General features: G+C 38.0%; 1 protein-coding gene across 1 annotated transcript in view; it reads left to right on the plus strand.

The window, feature by feature from the left end:
• Positions 1–727: 727 nt before the first annotated feature.
• Positions 728–24,192, plus strand: part of LOC124721959 (ceramide-1-phosphate transfer protein) — a 35,816-nt gene continuing 12,351 nt past the window's right edge. Inside the window, exons 1-3 of the mRNA XM_047247123.1 lie at positions 728–1,042; positions 1,459–1,670; positions 23,771–23,946. Of these exons, the coding sequence (XP_047103079.1) occupies positions 906–1,042; positions 1,459–1,670; positions 23,771–23,946 (525 nt within the window). The 5' untranslated portion in view covers positions 728–905. The remainder of the gene's footprint in view (positions 1,043–1,458; positions 1,671–23,770; positions 23,947–24,192) is intronic.

The following is a 24,192-nucleotide window of genomic DNA, read 5'->3' on the forward strand; positions in this document are numbered from 1 at the left end:
ATACAGTGTGGCACATGGTACACTGCCAAGATATGGAGAAAAATATATGTGTACAAAAATTAATGGAAAGGTACTGAGATATGTGATGCAAGAAGGAAGAATTATTTCTTTTGAAGAACTTGGATTTTTGGTTTGTTCTCTGTAGCATAGTGATGTGTGTTTTGTTTTTATTCTTAAAAGTTGCATTTTCTACAACAGTCATAACGAAAAACAGTAAAAAAATCTTTAGTATCTCGAGTGTCGGTGATATGCAAAAAAATGACTTTGTTTAGCACGATTTTGGAATTACCTGCTGTCACCAGCAAAGGACGAATATTTGAAAGACGATTTTGTAAACGCATTTAATTTCATTTTATTTGTATAATATTTCAGTGTTTATACAATATAGTAGACTGCTATAATCTTCATATAGCCTTGACTGAAAATCGTGTTTCCCGCCTAGCTTGTTCGATTTGTTGGTTGGTTTGAGGGAGGGTCACTGGTTTCAGCGGAATAGGGAAGGAAGTCGGCTGTGGTCTTTCAAAGGAACCATCCTGCCATTTGCTTAAAGCGATTTTAGGAAATCACATAAAACTTAAGTGAGTATGGCCGGATGCAAGTTTGAACCGTCGTCCTTCCGATTCCGAGTCGAGTGTGCTACCCACTGCACTACCTCGCTTCCTTAGTTTCCTGGAGCTTTTGTTGCGCATAAGAGGCTAGATAGTAGTGCAGGTGTTGAGTTAATTATCTTTGCGTTGTCGGAGTCAGTAGCTGTCACTTGTCAGTAGCTTGTGTTTGTAAACTACGGCATGGCTAGGTTACTTTTTATCTTAAATTCAGTAGCCTTGAGATGTGAAGTACTGAGATAAAATTTCTATTATCGTGCTGATTGTATCCGTGCCTACGGTTTCGTGTTTGAATTGACGATGGCAGCTGCAGGAAAGAGCGATGCCGATTCTAAATTCAATTTAGTGATTGTCCGCGATGCCTTGAAAAATTCACTTATTGAAGATGACGACGTTCAAATGGACAGTTATATAGTTGCTTACAAGGAGCTCCTGAAGTGAGTTGTTTTTTCGTAAATTTGTATGTGTATGGGTTGCCCGTTTAAAGTTTGAGTTGCTAGTCACGTGTGTAAGAAGTCTCATGAAAATCTGCAACAAGTTCACCAGTTGCTATATTAAATATCCTGAACATGTAAGCCTAAACATCCTTTTGGTTTTAACCTGAGAAGAAAAGATTACTTTCCATTGACGTATTACATTACGTCCATTCGACTAAAGTTTTAGTGCTGCAAGCAAGTACATTTAATAAAGCCGACTCTATCTGCTGAACATCAGTAGTCCAATTACGACGTGCCTTATGCAGAGAACATAACTTCCTGTAGTAGTGTAGTGATTTATCTTCCTCTACTATACTAACTCTCAAATTTTTGATATGGCTTTAACTGTAAGTTCAAGTAATGTTTATTTTTTTCAGATTCTTCCATCTTTTGGGTTCTGTGTTCAGTTTTGTTTCAAGTGATGTAGAAAATAAAATTGAAATATTACAGCAATTTAGAGCAGAAAAAGAGAGCAGTAACTTTGTTTCTATAAAAACTATGATACTCTATGAAAAATCATCTGGACTTTTGAATAATTCCAAATACGTGTCAGGAAGCAGAACGTTTTTACGCCTTCACCGTGGTTTAGGTATGTAAATGGCTTCTGTTAGCAAATGCCATGTAATACTTTTTTGACCACAACAACAATATTTACTTATTGCTGACTGTAAATATTACTTGCTGTACTGTTATATGCCGACAGTCCACAAGCTCACAGTAACTATTAATACCAGTCCAACACCATATAAAGTTTTCATACTCAACCAACTGGAAAAATATTTTGACACCAATAACAATCATAAATTAGTCATAAATGTGGTATCCATAACCTTTCAAATCCGAACATGCTTATAAACAGATTGTGTTCCCAAGTTCTACACAACGATCAAATCAGAATCCAAATGAAAAAAAAAAACAAACCAAAAATACCTTTCAATGCAGAGAAAACATTCAAACACCTTAAGGTACTTTATTCCTCCTCTGTAATAGTGAACCAACAACCACAATAGTAATTCACATTGTCATTTGCTTCCAATACTGACAGACATAATGAATCTGGTGTCCTTCACCAAGTTTTGAATTAGGCCTGCTCCACTGTATTGAATGCTGTAGTGGAAATGTATAGCTCCAACTTCTTGCTGAATAAAGTAAAACATTAAGTAAGACAGTGGACTCGCATATGGGAAGATGGTGGTTTAAATCCACAGCCTGCCATCCAGATAAGGTTTTTCCTGTTTCCCTAAACTATGTTGGACAGATTCTGAAGTAGTTACTTTGAAAAGGAACCATTTGATTTTCTTCCCTAATTTGATGTACCTCTATGCCTGCCTACCTGGTAGTCGATCGTTAAACTCTTAATTTTCCTTCTGTGTAACTGTAGTCACAAAATGGTTCTCTCACTTCAGGTATTATGTCATAGGCAGTAAGTCCAGAACTCAGGAAAAAATGCTAAAACTTGCCATCCTCAGCACTGAAGAGTGTCGGATACACCTCAGAATGTTTGCTGTTTCAGTATCATGGAGAGGATTGGTGTGTGAAATGGAAGAAGATTTTATTGTAAACTGTGCACAGGCACAGCTCCAAATGGAATGCCCCAGTGTTGCCTCACTGAGAATTCCACATCCCAGATTCGAGACACTGCATCTTTGTTCAGTCTCATAACATCAACACAAATGTGACAGTTTACATAATTTGCAATTACACAGCTGTAAGAGTTAAATAGTTGTGAACATGTCATCACCCACTGTGGCACACAGTGACATGCTCGTGAACTGTGTACTAACAAGCCACTACACACTCTGCCAACATGATTCCTACCAAAGGGCAGTCAAACTGTCCAATTACTCAGTAACATCACACAAAAACAAGTCAGAAACATTAACATTTCACACTAGAGAGTGACATTACATACTCGAACATGCCCTCTTCAAGCACGATCCATTTCAAATACGCTGTGCCAACATGACATCACAAGATAGTTACATCACAGGTCAAAGTCAAGAACTGGTACTGCATGATTGGTTGATGCAGCCAGTTTACATCAGTTTGTAGTTGTTAGTACTGTTTAGACTTTTCAAACTTTATTTTGTTCATTTACTTATTTGTCCATTAACCATTCAACACAGTGGTATAGGACAAGTCAAATATGTTACTGGTTTGATTTATATATGCGTATAGAACATATAGAAACTTTGGTTGAGTTAGGCAAGGGTGGGGCAGAATGTCGGCCATGGCCTTTTCAAATAAACCATCCCAGCATTCTCCCTTGCTTGGTAGTAAACATGGAAAATAAAGTTGAAATGGCAAGTTGGGGGTTCGAACCCCATTCCTCCCAAATTTGTGTCCAGTGCCTTAACACTGTGCTGCCTTGCTCAGTATATTAACTTGTGAGAAAACCACACTTATCTGAAGCCTACAATTTGTTAACATCAACCACAAGAATTTTTCAGTTGCCGTACTTCTAAAAATTCAGCTATTGAGTAGAAGGAGATGTCATTCAGAAATTCTTTTAATTCGTTTTTAATTGCTGGTTGGCCATCTGTCAGACTTTTAATGCTGGCAAATGACCAAAGATTTTTGTGGGAGCATAATTCACCCCTTTCTGTGCCAAAGTCAAATTTAATCACAATAGTGAAGATCATATGTTCATCTAGTGTTGTAGCTCTGCACTTTGCTGTTACTTTGAACTTGTATGGGTTAGTAATACCAAATTTCATAAGTCAATATATGTATTGGAAAGGTACTGTGAATATCCCTAGTTTCTTAAATAAATGTCTGCAAGGTGATCTTGTGTGGGCTCCAGCTATAATTGTGATTATACGCTTTTGTGCAATGAATACTTTTTCTGTTAATGATGAGTTACCTCAAAATATGCTATAAGAAAACAGTGAATAAAAACCTATATAGTAGGCTAGTATTCTGATATGTTTATCGCCAAAATTTGTAATAACCCTAATAGCAGAAGTAGCTGAACCTAACCTTTTCAGCAGAGCATCAGGGTGTTTCTTCCAATACAATTTCTCATCAATGCACACACTGAGAAATTTTGAATGTTCTGCCTTAGCAACGGACTTCTGTTCAAAGTTTATATTTATCAATGGTGTTATACCATTTACAGTACAGAATTGTATATACTGTATTTTCTCAAAATTCAGGAGAGTCCTTGTGTAGAGAACCACGTAATAATTTTCTGAAATAGATTATTTACAATTTCCTTGGCTAACTCTTGTTTGTTGTGGATGTGATTACTGTATTTGTATCATCAGCAGAAAGAACTAGCTTTGTATCTTCATGAATATAGAGTGACAAGTCATTAATATACAGTATATTAAGGACAATAAGGGACCCAAGATTGAACTCTGTGGGACACCATTTGTGATACCTCCCCAATTAGAGGACTCTCCTGATTTTTGCAGACTGTCTGTACTGTTGATTTCAACCTTCTGCACACTTCCAGTGAAATGTGAATTAAACAATTTGTGCACTGTCCCACTAATACCACAATACTTAAGCTCATCCAGAAGAATTTCATGATTCTTACAGTCAAAAGTCTTTGAGAGATCACACAATATCCCAATGGCTAATGTTAATTTATTCAGAGCATTTAATATTTTATCAGTGAAAGCATATGCACCATTTTCTGTTGAAAAGCCTTTCTGAAAACAAAATTGATGTTTTGTTATTACTTCATTAATACAGATGTGTGAAGCTATTCTTTAATACATTAGTTTTTCAAGAATTTCGGGCAAGGCTGTCAGAAGTGAGACTGTGCAGTAGTTGTTAGCATCAGACATATCCCCTATTTATACACAATGGTTTAACAGTAGCATATTTCAATCTATCAGGGAAAATGCCCTGTTTCGTTGAGCTACTACATATATGGCTGAGAATCTTATGTACCTCTTAGGAACATGCTTTAAGTACTCTGTTGTGGAAATGCCATCAATTCCATGCGATCTTTTACTTTTGAGTGAATTTATTATTTTCCTAATTTCAGTAGGAGAGGTGGGTTGAAATTCAGTTGTATCAATTTGCATGGCTGTTGCCTCTTCCATATACAACATTGCATTTTCTTATGAATAGCTGGATCCTATTTTCTCTGCAGCACGTCAAAAAATTATTAAAAATATTTTCAACTTCTGACTCTTTGTTAACAAACTTTTCATTGAATTTGATAGAAATACAGTCTACCTGTGCTCTCGGTTGCCCTGTTTCCATTTTAACAATATTCCAAATTGATTTAATTTTATTATCAGAGGCACTAATGTCAGATTTAATCCACATACTTCTGGTCTTTTTAATAACTTTTGTTTATACAGTGCAGTAGTTTTTATAACTCCTTCTAGCCATAAGATATATTTCCCTTTTCTGTTTATAAGATATTTTTATCCCTTTAGTAAGTCATGGCTTTTTAGATGGTTTCTTACAATTGTGTTTCACTGTTTTCATAGGGAAACTGTTTTCGAGTATACTCACAAAGGTATCATGAAATTGATTAAATTTTAAATTAGCATCAGGTTCACCATACACCACATCCTAATCTAACTGTTGCAGTCTTTCCCTAAAATTGCAATTATTATATCATTAATTGATTACACTATTTTGGAGGGCTCTTTTGCATTATTGTATGGATCTATCTCACACACTGTAATTACCTGTGCATCATGATCAGACAGACCATTCTTAACAGGAAAAGTTTGTATTTGATTAAATTTATCTTGGTCTATGAAAAAATTATCTATGTATGGTATCTCTTCCTCTCTCTATAATGTCTCTACGTACATGTGCTGAAAGTTGATATCCACCAACATCTACCATTTCCATATGATGTTCAGACAGGCATAGTAAATCTATTCCACCATCAGTTTCTAAATTTCTAAATAAACAAGAAGTTCATTTACTTTGTTTTTTAATCCCCTGTTATTCTGATGCAGTATAAAAAATATTTTTCACTGTACTTTTATGAGATTGTTGTGATATACTGACATTATTTTTTAATGTACTTTTATGAGAATCTTGTGATATTTTAACATCTCTAGTGCCCGCCTGTCTGAGCTTCTCATTAAGTGTAATTTCATTCATTGTTGAAGCTATCATCTCAGCCAGTACCCCTCCCTTTCCTACTAAGAAGCAGGCCATGTCTTGTGAAGTCCCACCTATCAATAGCATAAACAGGAACCAAACCTATGCCTGGCAAAGTAGTCACCTGGAGCAGCTGATTGAGCTCCATGTTGACACTCTTGAAATAGCTGTTCAGTTGGTGCCAATCATATCGCCTGAAAGAAAGAACCAGGTCAGCACTTACGTGGTTCATTGCAGATGTTATTTCTACCAGGTCATACTCAATATTGTTGCCCTGATCCGTGGCAGTACTGTTTCATGCTCCGCCCACTACCACAACATGATCCTGCTTTGCAAAACCCTTGCACAATGATCTTTTATCCTCCATCACTTGGTATATGACACTTCTGAAAAATATAATCACACAAACATGTGCCAACACTACTGCCTTCACAGCTGCTCATGTGACTGATTCCCATCACTGAGGTGCTGTATTGCATTACATCTGAAACAGAAAACCAGTGGCAGAGACAGTCTTGTGCAAATACACACATAATAAGATAGTTACCATGTTGTCTAATTAAAAATATGCTCAAGGACACACTCTCTATACGTCGTTCCCTCCACATATCATTCCTCGCATATGTAAATGACCATTCATCTAATATACACCAAGCATAATTATTTCTTTTTGCGGGTAACACTAGTAATTTATTCAATCCAAGCATGCAAAGAGCTAGAGAAGATAGTAAACAATGTTCTTAACAGTATCACTGACATGTTTTCTGTGAATAGTCTCACCCTCAGTTTTAAAAAGACGTAACATATTCCGTTCTATACATCTAGGAGTACTGCAACAATGATAAATGTAACACACAGTGAGGAAATAATAAATGGGTGGAAACTTCAACAATCTTAGGTGTTTCATATTGATGAGAACTTAAACAGGAGAAAGCACATTTTGTAACTCCTAAAACAATTTAATTCAGCCATATTTGAACTTAGGATGATTGAAAATCTTGGAGAGAGAAAACTCAGTAAGTTGGTATATTTTGTGTATTTTCATTCAATAATGTGATATAGAATAGTGTTCTGTGTAACTCATCTTTAAGAAAGGCAGACTTCGTTGCTTAAAAAATGTGCTGTGCGAATAATATTTTATGTTCACCCATGGTCATCTTGTAGACATCTGTTTAAGGAGTAGGCATTTTGGTTATTGTTTCACAGTATATTTATTCTCTCACAGACTTTGTTGTAAATAATCCACTGCAGCTCAAAAGGAACAATGGTGTACATAATTCAATGCAAAAAGAAAAAAATACATTCATTACATCACATTAATGTTACCTTTACAGAAAGGGTGCAAAGTGCTGCAACCAAAAAGTTTTGAGTACTTATCCTGTGATGTAAGATGTCTGGCAGACATCAGAGTAAAATTTGATAACAAACTGAATAAGTTTCTCTTTGGTAACTCCTACTCTGTAGAAGATTTTCTGTGATTGTAATATGTAAAAGTGATGAGTAGGAATTACTAACTTAAATCTATACTCTTTTTTTTGGGGGGGGGGGGGGGAGGGTGAATAAGAGACTAGTTCCCCCTTGTTACAATTTATTGCACAAGAGGTACATGGAACATGAAACTAACAAACAATAAACAAGGGCATAATATGAGGCATGTCTGGAAAGTAAATACTGTTTTCGAAAAAAAAGAAGAAGAAGAAAAAACCCTTCATGAAAACATCTATTTCAGACCAAAATTTATTTTTACAAGAAAGAACATTTCTTAAACTATTTTTCTGTATAGTTGCCACCATTATTGAAACATTTGTCGAAGTGGGAAAGCAGCTTTTGTATGCTCTCTTCATAGAAAGATGCCGTGACTGAAGACAGCAACTGTTGAATGCCGTTTTTTGCATCATTAACTCTGTCAAAGTGCCTCCTTTCAAAATCATGCTTCAAGAACAAGCAGTAGTCAGAAGGTGTCAGATGGAACCTGTATGGTGGGTGGTCAGACTGCTCTCAACTGAATTGTTGAGTAGGGTTTTGAGTGACACCAGCAGACTGGGGACATGTGTTGCCATTAAGCAATGTGATGCCTTGTCTGATCATTCCGTGCCTTTTGTTTTGAATTGCACACCAAAATTTTCTCAGTGTTCACACTACACTGATGGTTTTATGTGTGGGAAGGAACTCCATAAGCAGAATGCAAAAAAACATGTTCAGAGGTGGATGTCTTCACTGGCGGCATGTTCCTATGAAGAGGCCACAGAAAAGTTGGTTTCTTTCTGTGATAAATGTCTGAACAGTGGTGGAAACTATACAGAAAAAATAGTTTAAGAAATGGTCTTTCATATAAAAATAAATTAATTAATTTTGGTTGTAAAATGTTTTTGCAAGTTTTTTTATGTTTTTCCAGAATGAGATTTTTCACTCTGCAGCGGAGTGTGCGCTGATATGAAACTTCCTGGCATATCAGCGCACACTCTGCTGCAGAGTGAAAATCTCATTCTGGAAACATCCCCCAGGCTGTGGCTAAGCCATGTCTCCGCTATATCCTTTCTTTCAGAAGTGCTAGTTCTGCAAGGTTCGCAGGAGAGCTTCTGTAAAGTTTGGAAGGTAGGAGACGAGGTACTGGCAGAAGTAAAGCTGTGAGTACCGGACGTGAGTCGTGCTTCGGTAGCTCAGTTGGTAGAGCACTTGCCCGCGAAAGACAAAGGTCCCGAGTTCAAGTCTCGGTCGGGCACACAGTTTTAATCTGCCAGGAAGTTTTTTATGTGTTACTTACTTTCCAGACATGTTTCTGTAAACTGACATATTCGCTTACTTTGTAGAAATGCTTTTGAAGTACGATTGTTTTCAGTGTTGCTCTAAAGCCCATTTCCTTCTTTAATCACTTTAAGCATGTTGGCAGTGCATTGTAAAATATGACACCAGTGTGGCTCCCATGTCTTAGAGTACAAGTTGTTCTTGCTTGCTACTGTGCTTTTAAGCGGTTATATCTTTATAAAATGCAGGGTTAGTTGTGTAAACACAAAGTTTTCATGGCCTACTAAATGACAAATTTCATACACATGTGTTTACTTTCATACTTTCCTTTGTAGATAACCAACATATAAGCATTGAAATGTGTTTGATACCTTTCTAGCAAATATATTATAAATAAGGTTGCATTTCATATAGTCTAGCTTTCACAATGTTCTGAGAATACAAAGAAAACAAAAGAGGATGTTTACTAGCAAAATGTTTTGTTAATTGCTTTGTTTTAATGTTATGTCAACTGTCAAATACTGTGCAGAATTGAGCACCATGTTAAAACTTTTACATTTTGACATGGGTATTCTCAGGCAAGTGCACGATCATCTGATGTATTCCAGCAGCTTGGTGTTCTTTGGAAGCATGCTTGTTTATGGGTAAGATACTAAAGTGTGTTGGGAAGATTGAACAATTAAGTCAAAACTCAGTGTTGCACATTCTCCTATTCATTAGAGGTGAGATATGTTCTTCATTTTTTCGTATACCTGAAAATAACCTGCATATGTTTATGTAGATTCACACCCTCTGCAATATAGTTGTCATCAGATGACTTCTCCTCACTAAGCATGAAGTTCTCTAACTTGCTTTTGTTAGACTGGGTTTTGGATAATGCCTTAATGAATAATTGCTTGGATTGTAATATGATAAACTGGTCTTCATTTGGATCATCTGAGAATTGTAGCTGCACATACATAGTCAAAAGAATCCTCTCATTCCTTGGTGATGTCAGTTCATTAGGTTCATACATCTGTCCTGAAACATTTGGTTTCCACATATTTTGTTAGTAGTTGCGCATTCTGGAAAAAAATCATTTTAGTATTAACTATGCAGGGAAAATAGCACTTGTGGGATCTTCATGTTCCAGGACTGAATATCTCACAGTTACGAAATCCACAAGACAACAGATTACCTTCATCCCTCTCTATGTTTACGAGGGAGACCATGTAATACAATATATTTTATAAACATTGTTCATTGTTCATAAATTCATCTTTCCCTTCTTGTATTTTATTTCCTGAGTGCATGCTGAAATAAATGTTCAGAGTTGCATCTTGTTTAGTTTTTTTTTATGCATGTATATCAACATTGGAAATTCTTGCATTTTTGAGTATAGGTATAAACAAGATGTATTATCAAAATGTATTATTTAGCAACATATACTTGTGTGATGGCTGATAAATGTGCTCAAAAGGTCCATTATGATTAATCGTAACATTGAGTTTGCTGGCTAACAAATTTGAAATGAGTGCAGCAATCAAGTATCCCTATTTCATTGATATTGACTGTACATTTTAGACTGATGACCCCAGATGTTAAGTCCCATAGTGCTTAGAGCCATTTGTAAATTTTATCAGAATAATAACGGAAATTTCTTTCAATTAATGCCCAACATATGACATAGATTCATGTCAGGTTGCCATTTACTTATTATTCCATCTCATCTCAGTTATTGATATATATACTGAGAGAAAATGGGAGTGTAAAGTTAAGTGTTTTGTGGATGTGATAAACAGACTAAATGTGTAAACTAATGTTTAGTTTGTTCAGAATGCAACTTGGTATATTACCTAGATCATGAGTGTCTGTGATCTGATAGAAATAGCTTGTTATAACCATGACATCTATGTTACTTTGGTAAATTACGTCTCCTGATTCCACACATGAACAGCAGCACTGTGAAGCAAGTTAATATATGTTTGGTGTTGACAGTTATAATGGCTGGCATGGCCCACATTCAGCTGTTACTGTCACAAACAGTCAGTAGATGATCTTTTTACAAGGTGTGGCCTTATTTTTAGCTAAAAGTATCTCTAAATATGTGAGCTCTCTGTAACTGAACTTAATCCAGTGGTTGTAGAAAAATCAGATTATATAGCATTACAGATGGTTTACCAGGTTGTTACAGGAGTGCAATGTTAAGTCAGTTCACAAAGACCTAGGTTGTGTTTTTGAGGCGAAGAGAATGTGAGGTGCTGCCTGTGGGTATACATAAAGAGAATCTATTCTCCATCTATTATTTGTAAATAGGACGAGATACCATTGATACCAAACAGAAGATCCCATTCAGACAGAGTGATGTTACCAAATTATTTCAGGGACAAGTGTTACAATGCTGCACAATGGGATCTGAATTTATTGAAGTAAAGTCTTTAATTATGTAAGAATCTCCCAAAGTCTAGCTTCCATTTAAACTTCAATCGGGGTCAACTTTCCATACAAGAAGAACATTAATAGAATACTAAGAGGGTCGCCCAGAAAGTAATGCACCACTTTTTTTTTCTTCAACAGTTATTTATTGAAGGTAATGAGAATTACACACATGAAATAATGGAATTTTATCTACGCACATTATATTTTTCCATGTGATCTCCATCCCGTTCTATGGCCTTCCTCCAGCGCTAGACAAGGGCATTTAATGGCCCAAACAAGTGGAAATCCGAGGGGGCTAGGTCAGTTGTGTAAGATGTGACAGCCATGGATGGTCTCCCTGACCGCTGCAAATCATGGAGCTCCACCGAACCACCTTCTGATGATGACCTCACCCTCAATGCCCAGTGACTAACTGTACTTCTGTCAACAGCAGATGCTCCATAGACTTTACACAAGTGTTTGGGAATATTCCCCACAGTTTCTTTCTCTGTAGTGAGAAATTCAGTGACAGCACATTGCTTGTAATGTACATCACCTACAGACATCATTTTGAAACTCCTGCAGCTGCACTATCTGTTGGAAGTGACGGAAATTTGGCGCGCTCACTCAGGAGACTTCTAATAATACATATGTATCGTTTCACATTTGTAGCATTGTTTTTGGCTGTGAAAAAAAAATGTAGTGCATTAATTTCTGGGCAGTCCTTGTATTTACAGATGTAAATATTGGCTTAATGGGACATTGCACAGAAAGGAAAGAAATAGAACGTCCCCTTTCTTAATTTACTGTCAACTATGATTTTGTTAAGAAGAGTACACGAGAGCAACACTACAGCTGTAGATGACATTTTAATTTTGTCTGTAGCTGGTTAGAAGCGTATTATCATTGATATATTGTGGATGGGTGTGGTGTAGAAGTTGGGTTACCACACCATGAGGCACTAATATTATTGTTAGAAGATGTTAAGTAAGAAATGAGGAGTACACAGAGATATTAAAGAAATTTAATTACTGTAACCCTTTTAAAGTAAGTTTTCTGATTCAGCTCTTGAACAATCATTGTTAGTGGAATGTGTGCTGTTCATCTAGCTTAAATGATAAACACAGTCCATTCATATTGACTTTTTCCTTTAACATGAAATTTGACCCCAGTTATCACACGTAGTGAGTATGGATGATATAAAGTATCAGATCTGTGTGTAAAAGAAAATGGAAATTGTATCAGAGGTTACAGAAGATTTACAGTGCCTCATTACAGAAGAGAGCGTAATAAATTTTATTAGAGAAACTAATAGTAAGAGCTTCAAGATTATGCCACATAAATTTCAGGATAATGCAAACAACATAAGACAAAGGAAAGAAAGTGTCTCAGAAAAGTTCCCTTTTCAACACATTGATATAGAGGATTAAAGATGGCACTGAGATGTTCAAAATATTTTATGAGTCTTTCTTATTCTTTGTTATTTGTTGGGGGGGGGGGGGGGGAGGGACTGAATCCCAGTTGCATATATTTTCCAACAGGTCATTTTTTGAAGTTAAGATGAAATGAGATTACTGCAAGCTAAAAGAAAAATTTATCGAGTGTTAATTCTTGGAAGTGTAAAGATGTTTGATCTAGATAGATAACAGGTGTGATAGTAAAGATTGTCCAGTCTACATTAACGGCATACTCAGTTACATATAGAACATCTTTTCAGGAAACTTATTTCCCAGGCAACTTGAAATATTCTGTGGTGTAGCCCCGCCACAAGAGAGGGTGGAAAAAGTTGATGATAATGATAACTGCACACCAATAATACTGCCTCCTGAATTTTTGTTTATTTTTAAGGCAATTTGCAAAAGTGTGTCTGCTTCTGTAGCTAAGTGGGCAGCGTGTCTGACTGCAATACAGAGGAGTTGGGTTCGGTTCCAATTATTGCCAGAGATTTTTCCTTGGCATGAAATGAAGACTAGAATGGGGTGGGCTAAGCTTCACAGTGTCAGCTGAGGAGCTACTGAAGTGGGACTTGGTGGATTGAAGGTTTGGAAAACTGACAGTGTCCAGGAGAATGGTATGTTAACCCTATATTCTATTTGATTGACACTTTTGCCACATGATGAGATATGGCACGTCAATACTGAATAGCCCATTGGGGCTGGTTTGCAGAGCTTAAACAGATATACTGTAATGTAGTTGCCTATTTCTTGGAGCACATCTTATTAAGAAATTCACAGTTTGATTATAAGAATAGCTTACTAGGTTACTTGCCATGAAAAATTCCAAGTTGTGCCATGACTGGGAGTCCATGTTTAACTGTGTAGGCCTCCTATATCTAGCTGGATAGCTTAGTTCATATGTCTGTGGGAGGCAAGGACATGCAACCTCCTGTAATACCATGCCTAATAAAGCTCTGTGGTGTTCAAACCAAACTCTGCTATGAGGATGACTTTACTTTTACAATATTCCTCGTTTCACAAAATAATCAAAGTTTTTTATGAAAATTGTAGCTTGGGACCAACTGGGTAAGTGTAAGACTAGAAATTCAAAGGTATGGGGTTCAATCTTTGTCAGTACTGGGATATTTCCCTGTTACATACTACTTTTTTCATCTCTGGCAGTACTTTGTTTATGTGGAAAATTCTAAGTTGCTCTGTGGCTTGGAGTCCATGTTAAACTGTAGGTCCCCTGCATAACTCCCCAAGTAACTTTGCCTTATTAAAAAATAATCATATCCAAATAATGGGCAGCAGATGATTGCTATAAACTTCTACAACACAGAAAGTGAGCTACCATCTGACTCAGATACTCCAGCTTGTAGTTGTCATCTATTAGACTTACTCTTAATTGCTATTAAATGCAGTACTTCAGCTTTTTCCATGCAAATCTAAATGACATGCAGCTGTCTTTCAATGTTGGCATAATTAGTGAGGACATAAACATCAAATTCCTGGAACTGACAGTAGATGGGAAGCTGTTGTGGAAGGCACAAATTCATGATCTGTTGCATGAGTTGAACCTCATGATTACAATGGCAGTCACATTCAGCAACTATTATGCCACTAAAAAATGTTTACTTATGTACTTAAATTTCTTGATGCCATGTGAGGTAGTATTTTGGGGCAACTTCATTCAGGCACAAATAATTGTTTTAGCTCAAAAACTAGCTACACGAAGCTTTACTCTGTGAACTTTATGTACTCCTATGCTTGACAAGGAGGGTTCTCTTTGCACTGACATTTTAAACACATGTACCAACTAACAAGATTTGTGCTTGAAAGCATGAACTTATTAAAAAGGAACTGCAACAGCCATTCAGGGAATATAAGATAGAGAAAGTGAAGTACTTCCAAAATAGGAGAAGAGTATTGGTGACTGACTTCAAGTAAACAAACTGAAATTGAACTCTTCACTGGCAAGCTCATTTGATTAGGACAAGAAAAAGGGGAACTGCTTTAAATTACATATTTGTTTCAGCAATGTGGGCAGCACTCATCATGAAGTGTGATGAGAACTCGTTTTAGTTTTTCAGCTGCTGCTTGTGAGCATTCAGTGATAGAATAACGTGCAGACACATGTAGCAATCAGTTGAAGTGATTGTGTCAGATAGTGGTGTGAATATAATTCTGGAATAAGCAATTTTTTTAATGGTAGTGGTCACTGTGTCAAAAATTAACAATGCATTGTAAAGTGAGACATACATAACCTGTCTTCACTGACTGTCCTGTAAATTACTACTTGAACTGTTAAGTACAGAGTTTGTGTAAAAAGTAATGAGACTGAGCTTGTGAATCAAAATTTATTGTAAATGATGCTACAACCACTTAGTACTTTTCAATGTGTGACCCTTGAGAGTCAACAACCCGCTGCATGCGAGATTTCTGCACTTCAAACACTTCCACGCACACTGAGTCCAGGATGGCCTTCAAAGCCCTTGTCGTGGCGGCTTGGACCTCCTCCAGGGTCCCATGACTGTTTCCTTTATGGGAAGTTTTTAGTTCTGGGAACAAAAAGTCTGGTGGGGTCACATCGGGACTGTAGGGGGACTGGGGAATTGTTGGAATCCGTTTCTTGGTCACGTAGCTGGCCACCATGAAGCAGGTGTGACTTGGCGTGTTGTCATGATGCGCCATTAACAGTTTGGCCTTGTGGCACAAACTCGTGATGAACCACACGTGTCTGCCGCTCGTGGTCGTGCGGTAGCGTTCTTGCTTCCCGCGCCCGGGTTCCCGGGTTCGATTCCCGGCGGGGTCAGGGATTTTCTTTGCCTCGTGATGACTGGGTGTTGTGTGATGTCCTTAGGTTAGTTAGGTTTAAGTAGTTCTAAATTCAAGGGGACTGATGACCATAGAAGTTAAGTCCCATAGTGCTCAGAGCCATTTTTTGAACCACACGCCTCACATCAAAAAACACAGTCAGCATGGCTTTAACCTTCGATTTGCTCATGTGAGCCTTTTTTGGACATGGGGAAGCTGCGGTGTGCGCTTTGTCTCCGGGTTGAACTGAAACACCCAGGTTTTGCCTCCAGTGATAACGTTATCTAAAAATTCCAGATCACCTTCAAGGCTCTGGAGATTGTCTTGGCAGGTGTCCACATGTGCTTGCTATTGAGCGTCTGACAAAATCTTTGGGACCATCTTGGGGGAGGTCTTCCTCATCGACAATTCTGTGGTGATGGTGGTGTGCACTGTCATTTTAACAAGTCTGAGGTCAACTGCTATCATCCTGACACTCATCCGATGGTTGGTGTTCAATAAAACGAGCACACAGAGGCTGTTTTCATCAATTTAGTTGGTTGGCGGGCGTCCGGAGTGGTCCTCATCATCAACACTGTCCCAGCACTCTTTAAAAAAAACTTTTCGTCCTCGTGATAACCTGGGCTTTTGACAGGCAATTGTCGCCATAGGCTTGCCGACACATATCCAACGTTTCTGTACCCAATTTTCATAGTTTCATACAAAACTTGACGGCATAATGTTCCTTGATCGTTTGCTGCATGTTGCGCCACGACCGCTGACTTTGAGATGCGTCCACTCAATGCACGTTGCTGTCGAGACAAGAGCCTGCAGGCGACTGGCACGCTGCGCGTTTTCAGCCAGACGTCCCCCACCACCAATCCCCCCGGGTGAGCGCGCACTGCAAAGTACAGTTGCGTCAGCAAAAAACCAGCCTTATTACTTTTTATACAAACCCTGTAATTATAGCATAGCTGCTTCGCATGACATCATGTGCATTGACTTCGCACCCTCATGGCCAAACTATCTTTTTGTAATTTAACTTAGACATCTGTCTATCCTACAGATCAACCTTCATTCCATAAAAGTAGTAAAGACAAATACCAAAACTTTAGTACATGTGGTAGTTTAAGGCTGTCTCTAACAGAACCCTGAATAATCTATGAAGAAGGCCAACTCCCCTCTATCCCTCTTTTTGCATCCCAACTACATTGATGTTAACATCAATAACCTACTACAGCATAAATCCTATATTATATTTGAAATAAACCCCCCCCCCCCCCCCATGAACCATGGATATTGCCATTGGTGGGGAGGCTTGCATGCCTCAACGATACAGATAGCCGTACCGTAGGTGCAACCACAATGGAGGGGTATCTGTTGAGAGACCAGACAAACATGTGGTTCCTGAAGAGGGGCAGCAACCTTTTCAGTAATTGCAGAGTCAACAGTCTGGATGATTGACAGATCTGGCCTTGTGACACTAACCAAAACGGCCTTGCTGTGCTGGTACTGCGAATGGCTGAAAGCAAGGGGAAACTAAACCGTAATTTTTCCCAAGGGCATGCAGCTTTACTGTATGGTTAAATGATGATGGCGTTCTCTTGGGTAAAACATTCCGGAGGTTAAATAGTCCCCCATTCGGATCCCCGGGTGGGGACTACTGAGGAGACCGTTGTTATCAGGAGAAAGAAAACTGGAGTTTTATGGGTCGGAGCGTGGAATGTCAGATCCCTTAATCGGGCAGGTAGGTTAGAAAATTTGAAAAGGGAAATGGATAGGTTAAAGTTATATATAGTGGGAATTAGTGAATTTCGGTGGCAGGAGGAACAAGAATTCTGGCAGGTGAATACAGGGTTATAAATACAAAATCAAATTGGGGTAATGCAGTAGTAGGTTTAATAATTAATAAAAAAGTAGGAATGCGGGTAAGCTCCTACAAACAGCATAGTGAACACATTATTGTGGCCAAGATAGATACGAAGTCCATGCCTACCACAGTAGCACAAGTTTATATGCCGACTAGCTCCACAGATGATGAAGAGATTGATGAAATGTAGATGAGATAAAAGTAATTATTCAGATAGTGAAGGGAAATAAAAATTTAATAGTCATGGGTGACTGGAATTCGATAGTAGGAAAAGGAAGAGAAGGAAACATAGTAGGTGAATATGGAATGGGGGTAAGGAATGAAAGAGGAAGCCGCCTGGTAGAATTTTGCACAGAGCATAACTTAATCATAGCTAACACTTGGTTCAAGAATCATAAAAGAAGGTTGTATACATGGAAGAAGCCTAGAGATACCGACAGGTTTCAGATAGATTATATAATGGTAAGACAGAGATTTAGGAACCAGGTTTTAAATTGTAAAACATTTCCAGGGGCAGATGTGGACTCTGACCACAATCTATTGGTTATGAACTGTAGACTAAAACTGAAGAAACCTCAAAAAGGTGGGAATTTAAGGAGATGGGACCTGGATAAACTGACAGAACCAGAGGTTGTAGAGGGTTTCAGGGAGAGCATTAGGGAACGATTGACAAGAATGGGGGAAAGAAATACAGTAGAAGAAGAATGGGTAGCTTTGAGAGATGAAATAGTGAAGGCAGCTGAGGATCAAGTAGGTAAAAAGACAAGGGCTAATAGAAATCCTTGGGTAACAGAAGAGATACTGAATTTAATTGATGAAGGGAGGAAATATAAAAATGCAGTAAATGAAACAGGCAAGAAGGAATACAAACGTCTCAAAAATGAGTTCGACAGGAAGTGCAAAATGGCTAAGCAGGGATGGCTAGAGGACAAATGTAAGGATGTAGAGGCGTATATCTCTAGGGATAAGATAGATACTGCCTACAGGAAAATTAAAGAGACCTTTGTAGAAAAGAGAGCCACTTGTATGAATATCAAGAGTCAGATGGAAACCCAGTTCTAAGCAAAAAAGGGAAAGCAGAAAGGTGGAAGGATTATATAGAGGGTCTATACAAGGGTGATATTCTTGAGGACAATATTATGGAAATCGAAGAGGATGAAGATGAAATGGGAGATATGATACTGCGTGAAGAGTTTGACAGAGCACTGAAAGATCTAAGTCGAAACAAGGCCCCGGGAGTAGACAACATTCCATTAGAACTACTGGCAGCCTTGGGAGAGCCAGCCCTGACAAAACTCTACCATCTGGTGAGCAAGGTGCATGAGACAGGCAAAATACCCTCAGACTTCAAGAAGAACATAATAATTCCAATCCCAAAGGAAGCAGGTGTTGACAGATGTGAAAATTACTGAACTATCAGTTTAATAAGTTATGCCTGCAAAATACTAACGCGAATTCTTTACAGACGAATGGAAGAACTCATAGAAGCAGACCTCGGGGAAGATGAGTTTGGATTCCGTAGAAATATTAGAACACGTGAGGCAATACTGACCCTACGACTTATCTTAGAAGATAGATTAAGGAAAGGCAAACCTACGTTTCTAGCATTTAGAGAAAGCTTTTGACAATGTTGACTGTAATACTCTCTTTCAAATTCTGAAGGTGGCAGGGGTAAAATACAGGGAGCAAAGGCTATTTACAATTTGTACAGAAACCAGATGGCAGTTATAAGAGTCGAGGGGTATGAAAGGGAAGCAGTGGTTGGGAAGGGCGTGAGAGAGGGTTGTAGCCTCTCCCCGATGTTATTCAATCTGCATATTGAGTAAGCGGTAAAGGTAACAAAAGAATAATTTGTAGTAGGAATTAAAATCCATGGAGAAGAAATTAAAACTTTGAGGTTCGCCGATGACATTGTAATTCTGTCAGAGACAGCACAGGACCTGCAAGAGTAGCTGAACGAAATGGACAGTGTCTTGAAAGGAGGATATAAGATGAAAGTCAACAAAAGCAAAACGAGGATAATGGAATTTAGTCGAATTAAATCGGATGATGCTGAGGGTATTAGATTAGGAAATGAGACACTTGAAGTAGTATATGAGTTTTGCTATGTGGGGAGCCAAATAACTGAGGACGGTCGGAGTAGAGGAGATATAAAATGTAGCCTGGCAGTGGCAAGGAAAGCATTTCCGAAGAAGAGGAATTTGTTAACATCGAGTATATATTTAAGTGTCAGGATGTCTTTTCTGAAAGTATTTGTATGGAGTGTAGCCATGTATGAAGTGAAACTTGGATGATAAATAGTTTAGACAAAAAGAGAATAGTAGCTTTCGAATTGTGGTGCTACAGAAGGATGCTGAAGATTAGATGGGTAGATCACATAACTAATGCGAAGGTATTGAATAGAATTGGGGAGAAGAGAAATTTGTGGCACAACTTGACTAGAAGAAGGGATCAGTTGGTAGGGCATGTTCTGAGGCATCAAGGGATCACCAATTTAGTATTAGAGGGCAGCGTGGAGGGTAAAAATCGTAGAGGGAGACCAAGAGATGAATACATTAAACAGATTCAGAAGGATGTAGGTTGCAGTAGGTACTGGGAGATGAAAGTTACTAATACACATATATTTCCAGTTTTATTCTGTTTATCTTTATAATCATGAATGTATGTGTTTGTTACTTTTTGTACATTTCTGTACTGCCACCTCAAGCTTGTGTCCTGGATAAGTATTTAATATAGGGTGATGATATTTCTCAGTTTACTTGTTTGTGTAATATAGGATTGAACTTTATTGCCTAGTTGCTGTAGTCAGCATGCTCATTCTTCAATTTATCATCTTGTCAAGACTTCACTGGATACAGGAATATAGTCAAGAAAATAAGTTTAAAGAATAAACAAATGCAATTTTATTTTAATTCAGATGCTTGGTTTTCACATCATAGTATCTTAGGAAGAAACGAAATTGAATTAACACAAACCTTTGAGCTACAAATCTCTTATATATACATAAAAAACTAAAGGATATTGTATAATATACTTTCGAACTTTATTTACACATCTTTGTTTCCAACTAGGAGAAGGAAAACCGAGGGATTGCTTTTTGTCCATTTTAATAATGCAGCATACTCAATTACTCCTTCTGTTCCCAGAACTTCTTCTGTTTGTCAAGACTTCTTTAAAGTTTTTTTGTGTGGCATAAATATGAAATTTTTATCTAAATGCGGAAGCAATGCAAAAAAAAAAAAAAAAAAAAAAAGCCATTAAGTAACAACTTCTGTTTCCTCTGTTTATGAGAAGAAATGAGTTATGTGCCAAGAGTTGCTTGATTGGAGTAGCATGAGCTGAAATGTGAAATCAGTAACTGAAGGGTGCATGTTTTTAGCTGCAATAACATTTTTGTTTCTAGTTTTCATATTTTCAGTTTTCATAGTGTTGAATGACAGACAGACTTAGAAATGTGTAGTCATTCTATATTTTCAATATTCCTGTCTTCTGCTTCTATTTCTAGTTGTTAACTGTTATTGGAAAGTTTTCGTAGACGTCTTTGCTAGTCTTTGCTAGTCTTTGATTTGAAGAAATGTAACCAGCCAGCTGAAATATGTTGAACAACAATGAAACACACTGAACAACAATGAAACACACTGCCTGACAAAAAATATGAAGCACACAGGAGGAGAGGAGAGAACAAAAAAAACTTCACAGCTCTAGAGGGTATGTGATGTTATTGCAGTGATTACAAAACTGAGTCAAATTTACAAAGAACTTGGCAGTAAAAAACCCACTGACCCTTCTGGTCAGCATGCATGAACTGATTCAAGTCAGAATGGCATCATAAAGCTGTTGTATTCTCTCCTGAGGCGACATGTGTTGTAACTGGCCCTTGATATCCTGGATACTGGTACTGGGATGGACTTGACATTCAAGCTTGTCCCACAAATATTCTAACAGGGACAGATATGGGGTCTTACTAGTCATGGGAGTACCTCATCATGCAGACAGTTCATAGAGACATGTGCCATATGTGGACGAGCATTGTCCTGTTGAAAAGGGTTGCCATGGTACTGTTACATGAGAGAGAACACATGCGGATGCTATCTGTGTGTGACATACTGTTGTGCCATCAGAGTTCCCTCAGATACTCCCAGCTATGACCTGAAATCATACTTGATGGCTCCTTACATTGTGATGCCAGGAGGAACATCGTTGTCCTCTCGAAAACATTGGAAGAATGGGACCTCTTTCCAGGTTCCTGATGTACTTATAACAATTATCATCCTGGATAGTGTAGGATCAAAGTTCATCACTGAACATAGTGTGAAACCATTCATCAGCAGTCCATGCTTCCCTGTCACGACACCACTCCAAACTCAGCCGTTTATGTTGTGGTAATGACAGACTGCATGGGAATGTAATTCCTTAGGCCACCTGCTGCTAGTTCTGACCAACAGTGCAGGATGATATGGAATGTTGCAGGGAGTCCATTAGTTGTATGAAATGTGCAGATGTGAAGTAGTTAGTTTGTGCTTGTTGCACAATATGGCAGTCATACCTTGTGATGGTCAGACATTTTGACCGGTGCCTTGACTTGAAGTATAACTGTCCCCACATTACCATGCAATCCAACACCTTGCCACTGTCACATCATAATGCCTCACAAATCTGGGTATTGGACAATGTGACCAGCTGGGCAAATGGAGACCCATAATGAGAACCCTGTCAAAGTGTGCAAGTGCTGATAACACTGTCTCACATTACTACACAGCATCTCCATTTCCATCACAGTGACTGTTCATGCTCCGTACATACCCTTTTGGCCTGGTAACAACACTAAACATGAACAACACTTATGCACTCTGGTGGCCATTCTTGCTCTCACAGAGAATCGCAACCCTAATCGTTTATATATCCACTAATGTACGAAGTGTGATCGAAAAGTAGCAGGAATTTTTTTCTTAAAGATTCTTTATTTATTCATCAACATCAATTTTGTCCCATGCAGAGTAATCTGCCTCAGATATGATACACTTGTGCCAGCGCTTATTCCAGTCTTGGAAGCATTTCTGGAACTCACTTTTTGTTATGGTATCCAGTTCCTTCAGTGATTCTGTTAATCTCATCAGTGGTGGAAAAATGATGTACTTTCATGGTTCGCTTCAGCCTCAGGAATAGAAAGAAGTTGCAAGGGTTGATGTCTGGTGAATACAGTGGCCGAGGCAAAAATTCACAAACAAGTATTGAGGTGTGAGCAGGAGCGTTATCTTGATGCGATGTCCACGAGTGGTTTTGCCACAATTCTGGTCACTTTCTTCAGATCTCTTCACGTAAATGGTGCATAACTTCCAGGTGGTATTTCTACAACCAGAAGGCAGGAACTCATGATACACTATCCCATTGTAATAGAAGAAAATGTTGAGAAGAATCTTTGTGTGATAGTACTTGTTGAATTTTTTTCGCTCGTGGCTCTTAAGGCTGTTTCAACTGGGCCTTGGCTTTGACATCAGACCCGTATACAGATGTTTCATCACCTGTTATAACCTCCTTTAGAAGTTCTGGATTGTTGTCAACTTCATTCAGCAATTCTTGAGTAATGTCTATGCGACATTATTTTAGGTCAAAATTCAACAATTCTGGAAAGAACTTGCTGCTACATGTTTCCTGCCCAAAACATTTAAAAACATCTGATTGGCATGAGCCAAAGGATATGTGGACATCATCAGCAACATCTCTGATGGTGATTCATCGATTTTGCGGAACCATTTTCTTTACTTCTTCCACATTGTCATCAGTAATTGATGTGCTAAAACACCCAGAGTGGTCATTTTCTTCAGTGTCTTCTCGACCCTCTTTGAAATGTTTATATCACTCATAAACTTTTGTCTTACTCATAGTGGATTCACAAAAAGCCACTGTCATCATTTTGAATGAGGTGCTGCACTTTATTAAATTTTTCAAGCAAAATTTAGTGCAAATTCTTTGAGCCACCATTTTTTAAAGTAAATATTTGCCAAGCACTCAAAAAGATGTATAACCTTTTTGACTGGCAACAGTGAACTAAAGATTCAAAACAGATGAAAATGCAAACATACATCCGGAACATGTGTACCAACAAGATAAAAATATTTGAAGATCTGATGTATTAAGCTTGCAGAATTAAAAAATTGCAATTACTTTTTCATCTCACCATGTACAAAGTTGCATTGATATCTGGCTATGTCTTCTGGTTACTTCACTTCTTTTTCGGGCACTATAATTAGTTTTATCTTATATCAAACCATTTTTTGAAATGCCTTGCATTGATCTTGAAAATGTTGGAAATTTTCAGTTTGGTATTACATTGGTAATTAAGAATGTGTGTATTTTTTTCAGATTTTATAAGGCTGTTCCTGACACGAGTGAAGGAGCTAAATGATAAAGACAAAACTTCTGGAGTATGCCAGAGTGCTTATGATGAAACTTTAGGCAACTTCCACCCTTTCCTTATTCGTAAAGGAGCAAAAGCTGCAATGTATGTGTTGCCAACAAAAGAGGGATTGCTTCAAAAGGTAGGTCTCTCCATTGGCTCCCTCCTCCCTTCCCGTCTAGCGTAAACACGCACACTACGTATGTATATAGAACAAAAGCACCGTAATGATAAACAGACAAATGTTGTTAGCCTAGTCAACGAAGATCAGTAAAGGTACATGGGGTGGGGTGGGCCTTAAAGGTAACTTTTTTAGGTTTTTCTTGAATAACTCAAAAATTGCGGCACTTAGCAAAAATGCTTCCCAGCATTAAATTAAACTTACTTT

Source organism: Schistocerca piceifrons, chromosome X, assembly GCF_021461385.2.
Source record: "Schistocerca piceifrons isolate TAMUIC-IGC-003096 chromosome X, iqSchPice1.1, whole genome shotgun sequence".
Classification (NCBI taxonomy): domain Eukaryota; kingdom Metazoa; phylum Arthropoda; class Insecta; order Orthoptera; family Acrididae; genus Schistocerca; species Schistocerca piceifrons.